At 43.6% G+C, this 17777-nt stretch overlaps 1 protein-coding gene and 1 long non-coding RNA gene across 2 annotated transcripts in view; both read right to left on the minus strand.

The window, feature by feature from the left end:
• The window catches only part of ERICH6 (glutamate rich 6), an 18738-nt gene extending 12030 nt beyond the window's left edge, over positions 1-6708 (minus strand). The window contains exons 1-3 of the mRNA XM_081811903.1: positions 6133-6708; positions 5301-5358; positions 744-835 (exon numbers count right to left, since the gene is read on the minus strand). Of these exons, the coding sequence (XP_081668029.1) occupies positions 744-835; positions 5301-5358; positions 6133-6526 (544 nt within the window). The 5' untranslated portion in view covers positions 6527-6708. The remainder of the gene's footprint in view (positions 1-743; positions 836-5300; positions 5359-6132) is intronic.
• A 5246-nt stretch (positions 6709-11954) lies between these two features.
• The window catches only part of LOC115938371 (uncharacterized), a 29492-nt gene continuing 23669 nt past the window's right edge, over positions 11955-17777 (minus strand). Inside the window, exons 3-6 of the long non-coding RNA XR_014147573.1 lie at positions 17519-17700; positions 14137-14224; positions 13510-13655; positions 11955-13235 (exon numbers count right to left, since the gene is read on the minus strand). This is a non-coding gene — a long non-coding RNA (uncharacterized LOC115938371). The remainder of the gene's footprint in view (positions 13236-13509; positions 13656-14136; positions 14225-17518; positions 17701-17777) is intronic.

Here is a 17777-nt window from a genome sequence, read left to right on the forward strand (position 1 = left end):
AGTGAAGATTTCCCTCAGCACCCCATGTAACTTTGCACCCTTCCCACCCAACATCTCCTGTCCTTTCCTCTGCTTTTTCTCCTTAGCACGTCTATAGCCTAATGTACTACATATTTGCTTATTTTGTGTATTATCTATCTCACCACTCCCCACACCTTCCACACTTTAATACCAGATCACTGAGACAGGGGTTTTGTTTTGTTTTGTTTTTTTTCATTGCCATTTCCCTAAAACAGGGCTTGGACTATGATGGGTGCTTGGCATGTGGTAGGTGCTCAATAAGCATCTGATGAATAAGTGACATAATATAAAATAGAAAAGTTCAAAGGAAGGGCTATTCATAATTCCTTAAACTGAGATAAATTAAAATTTTTACTTTTATATTACATATTTCTTAATGGTTGGCATTTAGAAACAGCATGCATGTTGCTTAATAAAAAAATGAAGATATGTATCAAAACGTAAAGGCAGATTATTTCTTGATGTGAACATAAACGCTGGCATTTATCACAGGTTAGGTGCCAAAGAGTTTAAAGATTTCATCTCATTTTGATCTTCCTAACAATTCTGTGATGGAAGTATTATTCTTATTACCAGCACATGAAGAGCCTGAGACTCTGTGGGGCAAAGGTCAGTTTGTGTTGGGCTGGGATTCAAACCTGGCTCTCCCGCCACCTCCAGCCACGCTCTTTCCAGTGTGCAAGCCTATCGCCCAGCAAAAGCTAAGAAATCAAACTACTCACTCCTCTGCCTTTTGCCAGAAAATTCTTGAAGCCAGCTTTCTTCTGTTTGTACTGATGTTGGGATTCCTGGATACAAAGTGTGATACATAGTCCTGAAGTTTAGACAAAGAGTTAGTTTTGAGTATACCTATATAGTTGTTAGCAGTTCTTCCAAATATAGCACATTTTAACAGTCAAATAATGCACGTACATAGAAGATTCTGGCTTCTATTTTCTTTGAAATATTTTCTTCCATTCTTATGTCTCAGTAAAGTCAGGCAGCGTGTTTTCATCATAGGGAAAGTACTCCTAAGTCCCTGAGGCTCCCAATATCGCATTCCCCCGCCCCGGGGAATAAAGCACTACCACTATATCTGGGCATGTGGGTTGGCGGCGGTGGTGATGATGTGTGTGTTTAAGCATTTACTTGAATTTAAATGAGACATTTTGTTCATTTTATTTATTTAAGTAATTTCTACATCCAACATGGGGCTCGAACTCACGACTCTGAGATCAAGAGTTCTATGCTCCTCCAACTGAGCCAGCCAGGTGCCCCAATTAAATAGCTTAAAAATAATCCAAAAAATTTTTTAAGAGGTTTGAAGTTAAATGCATTGTAATCAAACAATTTGTATTCTTTCTACAAGTAGTTCAGTTACTTGAGTTATCACTGACATGATAGGAAGGCAGAAATTTATTGATTTTTACTAGTTAAAATGACTGTTACCAGTAACAAGTAAATAATATCTATTGCTTCAAGTTCCTTTGCCTCTTTGAATTTCAGTTTTTTGTAATAATTTGCTGGATCTTCTAAAATTATCAAATCTTTTCAAATAATTGAGTCAATTTTAGGTTGTCACTTTTTTTTTTCCCCCATCATTCTTAGTTCTCTTATGTCTCTACCTTCCTTTTTGGATGCTTGGTTCCTTGGCATGTTGCATCAGCGGGGTGTTATAATTCTGAAATGACTGTGTCTTGTAATAAGTGATGAATAACTCTGCCAAAGCCACCTGTGCAAGTCTCTGGGGGAGTCCTGTTTATCTCACCTCCCAGAGAAACAAGTTATAGGGACCAAGGGTCTATTAAAGAGCAATCCCTACACAACATTTAATGTTTGGATTTTTTTCCCCAATTCAATGGTTAGCAAAATCAATACATTATTCATCAAGGTCTCTTTGCCTTTCTTAAACCAACCCCAAAGATTGTTTCTGAAATTCTGTGTAAAGATGGCAGGTGACTGAGGATAACAAAATTAACATTTACTGAGAACTTACTATGTAGTAGTACCTTCACAGTAGTTGCCTTACTCACATTATTTCATTCATATTAACAAAAACTAATCAAGGCATGTATTAATAGTCCCTTTCTCCAGGCAAGGAAACTGAGGCTCTAGGGAACTTCTGAAACATTGCATGGGGCAGATGGAGATGGGGTCCGGATCTGTTTGGCTTCAAAACCTGTGTTTCTCCACATTCACCTGCCATCTACAGCTGGCCCCATTTTCAACCAGAATAGTAATGGGGCAATTCAAAATAGAAGGTGAGCCAGGATTGGTTGCATTTTTATGACTTTTTAAGAACAGATTTCCTTAAAAACACAGTCTCACCAAATTCACCAGAGAATGCTTAGAAATATAAAAGAAGCATCTTCTTAGGGAGATTTATGAGGAGAAATTAAGAGTTTGATCAAGTAAAGAGATGTTCCCATATATTAGGAAGTTGAGGTCAAGATGGCAGTTGAGCACCCAATTCCCTTCCTTTCCAAGATCTTACTGCAATAACAAATACAAACAAACAAATACAAAAATAGCCCTTTAAAATAAGAAAGGTGTCATCAGTAGACAAGTAATATTTAAGTCCTTAAAGAATGAAAATAAATGGCTTTCATTTGATGGAAAACCAGAGTGGAGAACACCACAGCTCCAGACAAAAGAGGTAAGTCAAATTCTTCTGGGAAGTTCCTAACTGAGACTCAACCAAGTGCAGCGAGGAGGGAGCTGGGGACTACCATCGGCGGAGTTAAAGAAGTCAACTCAAAGCAACTGGGCAGGCAGGCAGGCCCCCTTCTTCTCCCCTGACACAGAGCAGTTGTTTTTATTTCCAGATGAAGCCCACAGAACTGCTTCCTACAAAGAGTGGGCAGCCTCTCTGGGGAGGCTTTAGGTCTGAAAGAGAAGCAGGGCACAGTATGAGGTTCCAGAGGACCTGCCCAATAGACCTGGATGAGAAAGGAGGAAGGGACATTCCATCCAGAAATGAAATGCATGAAGAACTCCAACCACAGAGTGACGTGTCCTTATCTAGTAATAGCGGAGCATCCAGCTTGCCTGCTTCCTGCAGACACTCCACAAGAGGCTGGCTCTGATATCCCCCCATCCACCCACATAGGACTCACAGCCAACCTTCCAGGCAAGCCCTGTGAGGAACTACTCAGCTGCAGAACGACGCCATTTTGGCCACCTACTGGCCATTCATTTATAAATACAAATCGATAACCAAGGATTACCAGTCACCTAAGGGCAATCAATAGTACGGAAGAGAAGCACCAAGATAAAGAGAACTAACCCTGAAAAAAAAGAACCTTGGTATAAGAGTACTCTCAAAAGAGAGTTAAAAGCAACCACTATTTGAAAAGCAAAAGAGGACAAGATCTGGCTCCTCGAAATGACAAAAATGAATACCAAAATAAAATTTTTGCTCAAGGGCTGCATATTATCATATAAACACCCCAAATCTTGAAGATATCCAAGAGGCCCAACAGCTATCTAGTAGGAGTCCTAAAGGAAAGGACAGAGACAAATGAAGGAAGTACTCACGTATCATCACTAGTGTCTGAGAATCAGAACGATTAGCAATACTGGGTACTAGAAGGCAAAGAAGCAATGTCTTCAGAGCTCTGAGGAAAAGGGTTTTAAATGTATTCTTCTATGCCAGGTTATATTATTAATTAAGTATGAGGGTAAAATGAAGAAATCTTCAGACAGGAAAGAACTCAGAAATCTGACTACTCATGAGATCTGCATGAGAGAATTACCTGAGGAGTTTCTCCAGCCAAGAGAAAAGGAATAGAAGAAAGCAAGTAATATAGGAATCAAGAAAGTGTGACCACTGCACCCAACTCAGGAAAACTGAAGACAATTAAAAACAACTGAGAGTTGAAAAGTTCTCCTTTTAGGAGCCAAGTTTTACTGACAAAGGATTTGGGTTTTTTTTTTTTTTGTGCACGAATCCGATCACATTATTGGGTTCTTAGCATGAAATTATATTGTTGATTGGTTTTCAATTTTTAGAATTAACCTGTACTGAGTTAATTATGATTATAAAACATAATATGAACATAACAAACCTTGGCAGAGTAAAATGACTTTATATGAATATATATTACACATTAATATAGTTTGTTATAAAATGTATATAATTTGTTGTTAATTAGAGGAGGAAGGGGTGAGAGGATAGTGTGTTAACTTTCATAATAAGAGTTAATAGGTAGTCACTAAAGTTGATAAATTTGATAGTAGAGGCTTAAATACCTTAAAGTCCTAAAGGCTAGAAAAATTAAAAATAACATAATTACCAAAAATGAAGAGGAGGGAAATAGTATGAGTTATATTCCTCATCTTTCATGGGTGGGAAGCCCATAATTATGTCAAAAATGGATAAATCAGGGAATGAAAATATGCTATTTAAAATTATATTGAAGGGGCACCTCATTGGCCAAAGTCAGTAGAGCCTGCAACTCTTGATCTCGAGGTTGTGAGTTCAAGCCCCACGTTGGGTAAAGAGATTACTTAAAAATAAAATCTTTAAAAAAATAAAAATAAAATTATATTAGAAACAAACCGTTAATAATATGTTAACTGATGAGTGAGAGTGTGGGGATGAAGGGCATGGAGATTGTGGGGATGAAGAAGGGCATGAAGATTTTTTATTTTATACCTTTGTATACTTCAATATTTTAACCATGTACACATTATTTTTTTCTTAAAAAGTTGAATTAAAAGGATAAATAAAAATATAAAAATGGGACAGAACAATCCTCCTGATGCTTAGGAATTTAAAAGTTGCTTGTAAAAGCAAAGCTTAGGTGAACAGTAATTCAAAATTGTGGACTCAGGTTTGGTGTGAGATTTCAGGGAAGATTTATAAAGATGTTCCAAAAGGTATTTCTCTGGAGTCTTCCTGTACTTGAAGGCTAATAGCAATAACAACAATAAGAAAAAGAGAGAGAGAAAAAAAAGACCATAATTTCCAGTCTCCTTCACAGAAGGTGTCTATAATCACCGTCTCATTTAGCCAATAGAGACCTATGTCCTGAACATTCAGAGCCATTGCTATTGCCATCCTGGCAGGGTGTTATTATTTCATGTTATATTAAGAGGACATGCCATCTCTGCAGGGAGATGGACAGGTACCTGCTCTCTATTTCCAAAGTGTCTAACAGTATGATTTTTTTAAAAACCTTTTTGAATAAATTAGTTGTAAGTGCTCTGGATTATTTTACTCTATTTCCAGACATGTTTATCCAAGAGGTAAACATCATAAGCTTCCAACAATAATATGAAAACAAAACATTTCTTACCTATCTAAATTCATTCCAGACAAGTCTTTTCTAAATGTCTGAAATATTTTAGGAAAACCTGTTGAATGAAACATTAAAAAATTTAGCCACTCCTTCTAAATCAGTGGTTCTCAAAAGAACAATTTCTGCTCACCCCCCGCCCGCCACGAGACGTTTGGCAACGTCTAAAGACATTTTTGATTATCGTAGAGTGGGGGCTAATGGCATAGTCCCCGCTAGAGGCTAGGGATGCTACAAAACACCTATAATGCAGAGGACAGCCCCCTCCCACCCTCTGCCCAACAAAGAAGGTTCCTGACAGAAATATCAATACTGGGAGGTTGAGAATCCTACTCTAAATAACTGTTCTGCGTCTCTTTTTAAAGGAAGTGACTAAAGTGGTTTTAGCACAGGAACTTAAACACAAAAATGAGTTTTTCGCAGGATTGTCTTAGTAGCACAACACTGAAGGCACTAGTCTTCCAGGAGCGTGCGTGTGTGTGTGTGTGTGTGTGCGCGTGAAAGAGAGAGAGGAGAATGGGGGTGGGGAGAGAGAACACAATCACGGCGTGAATGCACACAGGAGTACTACAAATGCGCTCCGTATGGCACTACCCAAGCTTCCAGTTTCACCAAGCGTTTCAACGATGTCCGAAATTGTGAGCCATCACAAAGGCTCAGCCAAGATTTCAATGCCTTTGACAGAAGGGCCGGAGGTAGACTGGGTTGTGTGTGGAGTGGAGCATGTATTTAGAAACCAGACGCGCGAAGAGACCAAGGCTCTGGAGTCGCGGGATCAGCGGCCCCTAGGGCCCGGGAAGCCCTAGAAGGAAGGGGCGGGCAGGGGCTGTACTTTTCTGGGAGGACGTGCTCCACTGTGAGCTCCAGCTCGGGGTCTCGCTCCACGACGGGCTCGACGTCTGGCTGAGCGGCGGGGTCGGGCTCAGGCTGGGGCTGACGATGCTGGCTAAGCGGGGAAGGAAGGGCTCTGAATTTTCGCCATTGCTGTCACCGACGTCCACAACCTTCCAGAAGTACTCATCGCTGAACGTCCTATGGACCTCCATCGTCTTCTCCTCCGCGTCGCGGGCCTCCTCCTCCTCTTCCTCCTCCTCCATCACCTCTTCCTCCTCCACCCCCTCCTCCGTCTCTACCAATACCTCCTCTTCCTCCTCCTCCTCTTCCTCCTGCCTGTCCTCCTCCTTCTCGGGCTTTCTGAAGCTGCGACGCGAGTACAAGTTGGCCATGGCTGGCGGGGAGCTGCTGGGGGTAGGCCGCTAGCGCAGTGGCCGGCGCGGCCGCCGTTCCGGGCCTGGGAGCATGCGCGCTATTGTGCGTCTGTCTCCCCGGGCAACGGCCCGCCGCGCGCCTCCAAGCCCCTGGGATTTAAAGCGGCAGGACCGCGGTGCGGGGAGAGGAGCGGCGGGGCAGAGAGCTGCTCAGGAGCTTTCTCACCTGCTTTCCCCTGGCAGCCTGTGGCGAACTGACCTCCCTTTCCTCTCAGCTCCTTTGAAGCGTGTTTGTTTGAGTGGGGTAGGGAGAGCCACTACTAGTGACACGGTGAGGCCGCTTGGTATTGTTGATGCTGGACTTTGGTTTTTGAGTAGACACATGCTGGAACTTACGATAAAACTTTATTACAAAAACAGGCGCCGGCCTTTGGGTCGCAGTTTGCTGATTTGATTTTTTAATCGATTTGATCTCGATTAATGAGATTTTGGGTGCCCCTTAAATTTTGTGCCCGAGATGGGTGCCTCGCTCTAGACCCAGTCATGCTTGTTGCAAGGCTTGAGGCATCTGGCTACTCTAAGTACCACCTGTGTCTTTCCGGGGGGCTTTGTTTTCAGTTCATTGTATTTTTTGGTAAAATACCTGTATACACACAAGGAGGTAGACAATATAGGTAAGAGACATCCGTTTACTTACCACCCAGACTGGAATATTCATCTTCACTGTAGAGTTCAGCTTCCTTTTTAAAGGCCTCTTAAGTCTGAGAAATGTTCCTGGTGGGAGTTGTGTTTTTGCTGTTTGACTTCACCTCTAAGGTAAAGGAAGCAAACTGAGATTCTCCGTGGCTGAGGACATCTGGGTGTTGTAAAAAGGGCCTGGACTGATCCTTATATTAAGTGAACAGGGTTAGGTCTAGCAGTCTCCTTGTATGATATCTGTTCAATCGCTTGACCTCATTCAGCTTCAGTTTCCCTGGGGGTAAATTGGGAATAATACTACTTTACCCCTAAGATGTTTGTGGATATCAGTGAATGTGAAATGACAGCCTATAACTGTCCATGCATTTCAGCCAAAGACCACCCTAGGAACACACATGTAGTTAAATACCTTATCACCAATGACAACAAGGTGTCTTAGAGCATGGTAGGGTGTAGCCTTCAGTTATATGATTTGGGAGAAGGTTGAAGCAAGAAGGCTTTTGCTCTGAATTGGATGCTGTCAGAAAGTGGGGGCTATTCTATGATGGAGTATTTTGTGGTGGCTCAGTGACCTTATTTTTATGATTAGACAAAATTATGAGGTGCTTTGTTTTATTTCATTTTATCATGGTGTCAGAGTCACCTTGGTTTTACTTAGTTTGGGCTGCTGTACCAAAACACCATAAACAGGGTGGTTTATAAGGAGCAGAAATTTATTCTTATGGTTCTAGAGGCTGGGAAGAACAAGGTCAGGCGGACTTGATGTCTAGTGAGAATCCGCTTCCGGGTTCATACACCTCTGTCTTTTGGCTCTGTCCTCATGTGGCAGAAAACAAGGGAACTCCTTGGGGCCTCTTTTATAAGGAGCACTAATCCCATTCATGAGAACTCTCCCCTTAAGACCTAATCACCTCCCAAAGGCCCCACGCCAAATACCATCACCATGGAAATCAGGTTTCAGCATAAGAATTTTAAGAGCACACATTTAGTCTATAGCATCTTGTCTGAGGTTATTATTCTTCCAGAATGTTTCTGTGCAGCAGGAAAACAAAATGGCCTGGCTGTCAGACCAGCTTGTAATAATCATGAGAGCTAGCCGTGAACATTCGGTCAGTTCCTGGCATCAGGGACTCCCATTTATGAGCTTTCCAGCCCCGAAGCCTTGTACTAACAGGGCTCTCAAGGGAGCAGGAAGTGAGAAGTTAGGTATCTGGAATCACAAGCAATATGACTGTCAAATATTTAATGAGCACTAGGAGCTAGCCCTCTCCTGGGTGCTGGGCCATGGCGGCGAAGAGGAGAGGCATTGTCCCCACCCTCCCTGACAGCACCTGCGCCTTGGCAGGGGTGTGGCAAGCTATGGGGCAGTGGGGCAGGACAGGGCAGGTGAAGGTACAAAACCGCCCAGGCACTCTGGAAAATCAGAGAGAAAGATACTCAGAATATTGTTGGAAGAAGGAGAGTTCTCGTAGGCTAGCAAAGCAGTCGGTACAGATGAGAGAAGGTAGTTGAGCTGCTCTGGAAGGCAGGGTAAAATGTGGGTGTTTGGAGAGGAGGTGAAAAGCAGTCAAAAATGCCAACAGGCTCAGGGCAGGAAAGGGGGCTGGCACAGGGAAGTGCGGTAGAGAGGTACAAATAAGTGGTATTTGAAAAAAAACAGCCCAACCCTTTTTTGGGCAATAAAAGCATTTTGATGCTGGAACGGCCCTTGGAGGTCATGCAATTCACCAGCTGCTTGTACGTGGGGAAGTGACTTGTTCCAGAGGAGGCAAGCTTGTTTGTTCCCAGGGTCCTCAGAGAGCAGAATGGAAATGAAGATGGGGGGGAGGGGGGCGGGAAGGAGAGAGCAAGGGTGAAAGTCCTTGTGCTTATTCTGAGTTGCCTGCCCCTACCTCGGTTCAGTGACTGTTACAGAATTTTCTCAATTGTGTAGTGAATTCATTTTTAAGTAAGCCTTATTTAGGACCTTTGTTAAGGCCTTTTTGAAAGTCTTAGGAATCCCTTCCCTTGGATCCATTTACAAAGAAATTTATTTCCCCTAATGGAACATCATTCTCTGTTTTGGCCAATCAGAGACAAGATGGCACTGGGCCATTATTGTTCCTCTCCCCTAGTCCAGGTGCTCTCTGAAATTGGGGGCCTGGGATTGGAGAACCAGGCACCACCCTTCACTAACTGACTCTGAGCTTGTTCAGCCTCGGTCCCTTGATCTGAGATTTCCGATCTAATTCACGGGGATATCTTGAGATACAATTTGATTATTATTTTTATTATATTATACATGTTATTAAAACTTTTTCTTATTGAGAACTAATCTTTTATTTTTTAAAAGATTTATTTATCAGAGAGAGTGTGCGCAAGGTGGGGGAGGGGGATGCTGAGGGAGAGGGAAAGAAGCAGACTCCCCACTGAGCATGCAGGCCAGATGTGGAGCTCAATTCCAGGACCCTGAGATCATGACCTGAGCCAAAATCAAGAGTCAGTCACTTAAATGACCAAGCCACCTAGGTGCCCCTTGTGTTTTACTTTTCGAACCACACAGTTTTGTTTAGAAAATGTTACTTTTATAATCTGTAAAATGTTTTAGGTGCTTCCAATGCTAAGTCAATTTCAAATTTTTTTTCCTATCAAAAGTATATAGTCCTATATAATTGTTCTCTGTTGTCATCATTTGGTATATTGTTGCTCTATTTACCGTTGTCTCTCTGAAGACTGACATGAATACATCCACTTTGAGAAAGGCGAGAGAGAGAATTTTTGCCCAGTGCAAACAATATTTGCATGCAGAATATTTTGGTAGCTAGCTCTCAGTTCAGAAGGAAAGCACAGGGTCCCTTCAGAATGCTTTGGCTAAGCATTGCTCTCATTCATAGTGGAGGAACAATAGCAAAGGACCACAGCCTTGATGAGGGCTGATGAAGAATGAGCCTAGCTGTGTTCGTGTCTTAGTCCATTTGGGCTGCTATGACAAAATACCATGGGCTGGGTGGCTTATTTATAAACAATAGGCCTTTATTTCTCACAGTTCTGGAGATTTGGTGGTGGCAGATTGGGTGTCTGGTGAGAGCCTGCTTCCAGGTTCATAGACCTCTATTTTTTCCACTCTGTCCTCAGGTGATGGCAGGGTCGGGGGCTCTGTGGGGTCTTTTATAAGAACATTCACAAGGGCTCTACCCTCAGAGCCCAAGCACCTCCCAAAGGCCCGACCTCCTAATACCATCATATTGGGCTTTATTTAGTATCTCAACATGAGACTTTTGGGAGCACACAAGGATTCAGACCATAACAATTAGCTATGAGAGGAATCTTTGTAAATGTCAGACCCCCCCCTTCCCACAAGCTCGTTTCACAAGATGATTTCTGAAAGCATGTTTAATGCCTCTTAATTAGCAGTGACATGCACTTTATCTTTCCCTTTAATATTTTATATCAAACGCTATCTCCCCCTGATTGCTATGCGTGCAGCAGAGACTGCCTTGGGAAAGGTGCTGTAACAAACACTTGTCTCTACGGGAAGTCCCTAAATCCTCCTTCTCTCTCCTCCCTGGTTTCATATCTTCTCACTAGTTCTTTTGAGGTCAGGCCTGGCTTTATAGCCCTTCTGCTTCCATCCATTTCAATCTGTAAGCCTAACTCTCTTTATTGTTTCTTGTCTCTGGACTGTCCCTACAGTTACAGAGAAGTAAATGTTCTTTCTCCCTGCTGAAGCTATCCCTTCCTTCCTGCCTCCTACAGGACTTCCCTTCCTTCCATCCATCCTTCCGTCCATCCATCCATCTCGTGCACTCGGTAATTTGTTCGTTCAAAAACTATTTATCGCGCCTGCTATATAGCACACACCGTTCCAGGCTCTGGGGAAGCAGCGACATGCACAGTTTCTGCTCTCACTCATGGTGCTTAGATTGGAGGGAGACCACACCATAAACAGTGTGTCTGAAGGTCCTAAGTGCTATGGAGAAACAGAAAGTGAATGTGTGTAGGAGGGGTGCAGAGTTGTGGGCAGGAATAGTTGCTTTTTGATAGAGGTGGGCAGGGAAGACCTCTCTAGTAGGGTAATATTTGGGCAGAGGCCTGAGGTAGGTGAGGGAGCTGGTCCGGGGGATCTCGGGGAAGAGTATTCTAGGCACACGGAGGGAGTGCGGGGTTGGGGGGGAGCAGTGTGGCTGGAGTGGAGAAAGCAAGTGATCAATTGTGGAGGGAAGATGGGGAGCCACTGGAGGCTTTGAGCAAGGTGTGGTTACATTTAGACTCTGCTAGACTCACTAGACTATGGGAGAGTAGGATCAGGGAGAATAGAGAGGATAGAGATAAAAGGTTATGGTAATGGGCAGCATGTTTGAAGTGCAGCCCAAGGGCCAAAGAAATACTGTTGGGAATATAGAGATGAATAAGGAAGCCGAGAGGGAGGAGAGATGTGACAAGTTCTCTGATAACTATAACAGAAGAAGAAACGTGTGGCCGGCTGCCAGACGGGCACAGAGGATGTCTTGGAGCTCGATGAGATCGCTCCTGGGTAGGGAGGGGAATCAGGAGACACTCAGGAAGGAGGCAGCCATTACCTGGTATGACCTGGTAGATTATTTCTAACCCAGAGCTCCAGACATTTAAAAAGTAATACACGCTCACTACAGAAAATCTGGAAATGCAGAAAATAAAGATAAAAGGGGGAAAAAAAAGCCTACCCATATTTCTAGCATCCTGAAACAAACACTATTAACATTTTGAGGTATTTTCTGTGAGTCATCTTTCTCTGCATATTTATTTGTTTTACATCTTGTGAGTATATATAATTTTGTACCATGCTTTTCTTCATTTGAACATGACATCATATTCTAACATTTAATTTTTCTGTCACATCAAGCAGTTTACCCCATAATTTTTGCATTCAGTTAGAGAATTATCCAACAAATATTTGATCTCAGTGCTTTAGTCTCGGAGGATATGGCTGGGAGTGAGACCTACAAGGCCCTTGGCTTCATGAAGTTTATATTCTGGAAGGAAGTTACACAAAGACGTTAAAGAAGGAAACAAATAAGCAGTTCTATCTGTAAGATAGTAAATTTGTGCTATTTTAAGCCACCAAGTTTGTGGTAACTTATTATAGCAGCAACAGGAAACCAATACACGAAGCTATTTCCACCTCCAGGCTCTCCCTCTCGCTCTCGCTCTCGCTCTCGCTCTCCCCTTAGCTCTCCACGTGTCTGCTTCCTCCTCAGGCGGCTCTTACCTCAAGTGGCACTTCCTCACAGGGAACCACCCCCGGGCCTCCAACACATCATCCTCTTTTATTTTTTTTCAAATTCTCCCCTAGAGCCTTTAGAAGGAACCAGCCCTGCCAACATGCAGACTTTAGCCCCACACTCATTGCAGACTTCTGACCACAGGAGAAAGGAAAACTGACAAAGCAGTGGAGGGCAGGCGGAGGACTAGGTTTTCCCACTCTATCAGTCGGTGACGGCTTCCACAGTGCAATACCACAGGCTGGCCGGCCGAGGCAACAGAAATTAATTTTCTCGTAGCTGTAGAGGTTGGAAGTCATGACCAAGGAGCCAGCAAATATGGTTTCTGGTGGGAGCCCTCTTCCTGGCTTGCAGATGGCTGCTTGGCCATTTCTTCCTTGCTGCATGAGCCCAGTGGAGTGGGGGTGGGCTCTCTGGTGTCTCTGCTTGTAAGGACACTGATCCCATTGGACCAAGGCCCCACCCTCTTACCTCATTTAACTGTGATTGCTTTCTTAGAGGCCTCATCTCCAAATATAACCACCCTCAGAATTAGGGCTTCAACATAAGGAATTTGGAGAAGGCACAAACAATCAGTCCACAAGATCTACCTTGAAGGAAACAAAGGAGCCAAGGTTTCAGGTGAACCATTGTGCCGGAGGTGATGACCGAGGCCTGAGAAAAGACTTCTGGATCTTGGTGACTGGATTGCTGATATTTGTCAGGGACAGGGCAGAAGTGTGCTCATCCTTCAAGAGCTTTGTGTTAGTTTGGAGCCTCCAAGAGTTACACGCCAAGGAGGGAAAAGTCTGAGAAGAAAAGGGGAGAAGGAGCCTGAAGAGGCTAAAAACCACAGTTAAGGGCATGGATTCAAGGAGCAAGCTACTTGGGTTTAAATCCTGGCCTTGAAACTGACCCTCAGCTTGACCTGAGACACTAACTGCTCCATGCCTCAGTCTCCACATCTGTAAAACAGGACTAATATTTAATTTTCCTGACAAGCCCATGAGGTGGGCACTAATATTCTTTGTACTGATTTTATAGACCAGTCATAAGGGTTCAATGAGTTAATATATGTAATACCTTAGAACAGCTCCTGGCACACTGTAAATATCGCTTTATCCATTTACATTTGTGATTGTCCACTGTCTTGCAATTGGCCAGAATGCAGTAACAGTTTGTGGATGGGTGCAGCCATGTAGATGCCTCTTTGAAAGCTTGTCAGTGATCTGAAAAATAAGTGAGGTCAGGAAAAAAGAGACTTCAAGGTATAGATAATAAATACTCAAGTGGATTTATGGCCCGAGAAGGAAGTGGCAAGTTGATTATAAACTGTTTACATGTTCACTCTTCCCTGTCAGAGACTTCTGTTGGTGAATGGCTCAGCCAGGGTTCAGGTGCAGGCAGATTTAATAAGCTGCGGGCCCCTACTTCTCCGCTGTGTCTTGAGACCTTTATCCTCTCCTGTGCTCAGGGTCTACCCGAGGTCTTTGCGCTCCTTAAATGCACCTGCCATCCTTCCCCTGAGGACCTGAGGCATACTGTTCCTGCTTCCCGTGTACTCTTCCCCTGTGCCTCACCTGGCTAATGCTCATCTTTCATGATTTCCACAAGGCTCCCCCAGCACCCCGACTGCCCCTGTGACTCCTCTCAGGGGATGGCACAGATCACAGGCAGGTTCTGCTTGTCTATTTGTCTGTCTGTACTTACCAGGTTGTAAGCCCCACCAGGGCAGGAAATGCCTCTATGTTGTCCTCCAGTGTGTCCAGAAGGCCTAGTAGGTTCTTAATAAAAGGAGCTGGATCACGGAAAATTAAATGGGTTTTAGGTATAAGTTAGAATCCCTCACTTCACAGGTGAACTACTTGGGCTCAGAGAAGCTCAGTGGTTTATCTTAGGCCAGGAGTAGTTAGTGAGGATGACAACTCAAGTCATCTGGCTCCCAGGCAATGCTGTCTTCCCAGCACCACAAAAGGTCCATGTGTCCTTCGAGCTGTTATGATCAACCAATTTTTAAAAATACAAACTTTTAATTAAAATAGACACATAGAAAAGTGTACAAATTATAAGTGTACAGCTTGGCAAATTTCTCAAAGTAAACACATTAGGACAAGCTTTAATGATTAGCAATTAGCTAAAATATGTATAATTAGTATAAACTCTATAAACTTGGTGTGAAAATAGTCACATTTTCTTTTCCCAGTTAATCACTGAAGCCCCTAAAGGAACTCACCTGCAGAGGCAGCTGTGCTGGGCTTTCCAAAGAGGATCATCCACTCTCGTTGTTAAGTGCCCCTCTCTTAGGATCATGAAGATACAGCTCTTAGCCCCCCTCAGTTCCCATCATAGCTGCCCCAGTCCAGGTCCCAGAATCCACGACCTTTCAGACCTAGAGCTCCTGTCAGCCTTATCTCCTGAGGTCGTGCACTTGAGGGAAGACCTTTCCCTTAAACATCCAGAGCCCAAAGGGTCTAAGACAACGGAGCTACTTGCGCTTCTGACCAAATGATACGGCTTCTAGGAGAGACATCCCTAGGAATTCCCAGGTGCCCTACACACGCCCTCAAGGAGTCTGGTGGCTTAAATAGGCTTCAAATTCCCACCCCCGTCCATACACTCCTTTGCAATGTAGTTTTCTCCTGCAATCAAGAAGCGAGCCCGTTTGTTTGTCGGCTCCAGAAGCTGGGGTTGGTCACGTGATTTGCGTTGGCCAATGGGGCATTAGCAAACGTGCCGTGGGCGGAAGCCCAGAGCGCTGGTTGGGAAGCTTGGCAGCTTTTGCTGCTGGGAGCCCTGAGATCGCCGTGGGATGAGGCTGCGCTAGCCTGCTGGAGGGTGTGAGACCACGTGGAGCCGGGACAAGCTGGGACGGCTGAGGGGCCTTACACCTCCCAGCTGCCAACCAGCCCAACATGAAGGAGAGCTCCAGCTCACCCACCAACTGGCCACAGGGATGAACCAGCTGGTCCAGATCGGAAGACCTGCACAGCTGAACTACAGAATCGTGAACGAAGTAAAAGTGGTGAGTTTTTTGGTTTGTTTTTGGAGTCACTAAGTTTTACGGTGGTTTTTTGTATGGCAATAGATGACAGAGTTAAAAGTGACTTTTCTGTTGTAGCCTAGATAGTGCAGTAGCTGGAACTTCTAAAGAAATGAATAAACACACATTTGATACCCCTCAGGTAGGGTAGCATCCTAGGTACGGATTGGAGAAACATACACGTGTATACACATACATAGAGGAGAGGGCTTTTTTTTTTTAATGTTAGAAACAAATACCCCTGGGAAATAGGAATGAGTTAGGGGTGGGGGGAGTGAAGAAGTCCTTTAATTTTAGCTCTGTATACACCTCTGTATAGATGTTTTTGCAGTAAATATATATTTACAATACCACCTGAGTCATTTTTTTTTGAAGGGGGGAGGGGGAAGAGGGAGGAGAGAGAGAGAATCTTAAGCAGCCTTCACGCCCAGCATGGAGCCTGACAAGGGGCTTGATCTCGTGACCCTGAGATCATGACCTGAGGTGAAATCAAGAGTCCGATGCTTAACTGACTGAGCTTCCCAGGCGCTCCAGAATACAAAATATTTGAATACATTTAAAATGTGTGCAGATTCACCATGATACTGCACAAATAACTGATTTCACTTGGTGGATTATACCTAATCACTGGTTAAATAAATATCAACATCATGCTGAGGAGCTTCCATTATGTCCCCAACTTGTGGCCTGGGGGACCCAGTCCCCTTCCCTCTCAACCACAGCCCTGTGGGGTTTTCCTTCCCTCAGGAGATGGGAGGAGATCCTCTTTGTAAGCCTAAATGTTAGAGGCTCACAGCAGCCCTGGGAAGCTCTCTGTCCCCTTTCAGTCCTTGTGTCCATTGGTGGGTACAGGGCAGTAGAGAGAAGGTGGGGGAGGAAGGGAAAGAAGAGGAAGTGGAGATGTGTTCTGTTATTTCCAGAGGAGAGGAAATAACTTCAGGTCTTTGGAGGGGTTGGGGGGAAGTGCCTAGGGGCTTGTTCCATCAACCCATTTGCTGACTCAGAAGCTCCTTCCACTGGATGACTCAGTGGGAAAGTTGTGGGAGCTTAGGTTTTGAATGCAGAACAGTGGAGAGCAGATGGGGTCTGGGATTTCCAGAAACAAAAAAACCAAAAATCAGGGGCCATGCAGGAAAAAAACCCTGGCTGAGCATAGAGGATAATGTAGGTCCCTAAAGTTCTTTACTAAGGATGGGTTTAATTTGGAAACTTTCTGAGAGTTGACATTTCCCTTGTTTAATTTTATTAGCTATCCACTCTCTGTCCCTGTCATTATAAATCCCTCTGGTGGGTAGTGATTGTTCTTGGTGGCCCAGCATTCCTTCTCTCTACTCACCTTTCTTGTGGAGAGCCCAGTTCATGGGATTTAAATGAGGATGATCTCAAAATCTCTCTCCATGAACAGGAGTCAGCCCACAGTTTCCTAATTCTAGGAAATTCCTAATTCTATTCGGAAATTCTAGAATTCTAGAAATTCTAGAAAAAAATAGACTCTGTTCTGTCCTTTTTAATATTTTCAGATCCCCTGTTGAAATTCAGTCTTGTCTTTGGTCTCTTTTAACCTTGTGAGCATAGTCATTTTTAAGCCTATGTCCGGTAGCTCCAATATCCAGAACCCTCCAGGTATGTTTCTGTTGTTTCTTTTTCTGATCATTTTGTAGTAGTTGTTATTATTCATGTAGTCTTGTCTCTAAATACATGGGTTTTTTTTTCTTTTGATTTTTTTTATATAGTTCGCACATGTTACATTAGTTTCAGGTGTACAACATAGTGATTCAACATACTTTATGTTATGCTCTGTTCACCACAAGTGTATCTGTCACCATGACACCTGGTTATTTTTTTTTTTAATCTTGTGCCAGACATTGTTATTTGAAAAAATTGTAGAAGTGATTTGAGGTTTATAAAATATTATCTTTCTCTAGAGAGGAATTACATTTGCTTTAAGAAGGGACCTAGAAAGCCTCGTAATCCAGGATTACCTTAATCCAATTTCGGGTGATTACCATGATCCAAAGCTAGATTGCATCCTATGAGGATTATTCTACTTACACTTCATCCTATGCTGGAATGCAGTCTTCAGTGTCCCCGTCTCAAGTGTGGGGGTTAGCAGCACCTCTCTCCCATAGTTGGTGGACTCTGATTCTCTTTCTTTAAAAATTTCCTTAGCCCATTCAAGGCTGTCAGAAATCTTGCTCAGCCTCTCAGTCACCTCTTCCAGAATTGTCAAATGCCTGGGTAAAAAGCAAGCCCAAATGTACCATTTTGGATTTCCCTCTTCTCCATTATCTCAGCTTAGTTATCTAAACTG

Source organism: Leptonychotes weddellii, chromosome 1, assembly GCF_054177405.1.
Source record: "Leptonychotes weddellii isolate Sample4059 chromosome 1, ASM5417740v2, whole genome shotgun sequence".
NCBI classification, from domain to species: Eukaryota; Metazoa; Chordata; class Mammalia; order Carnivora; family Phocidae; genus Leptonychotes; species Leptonychotes weddellii.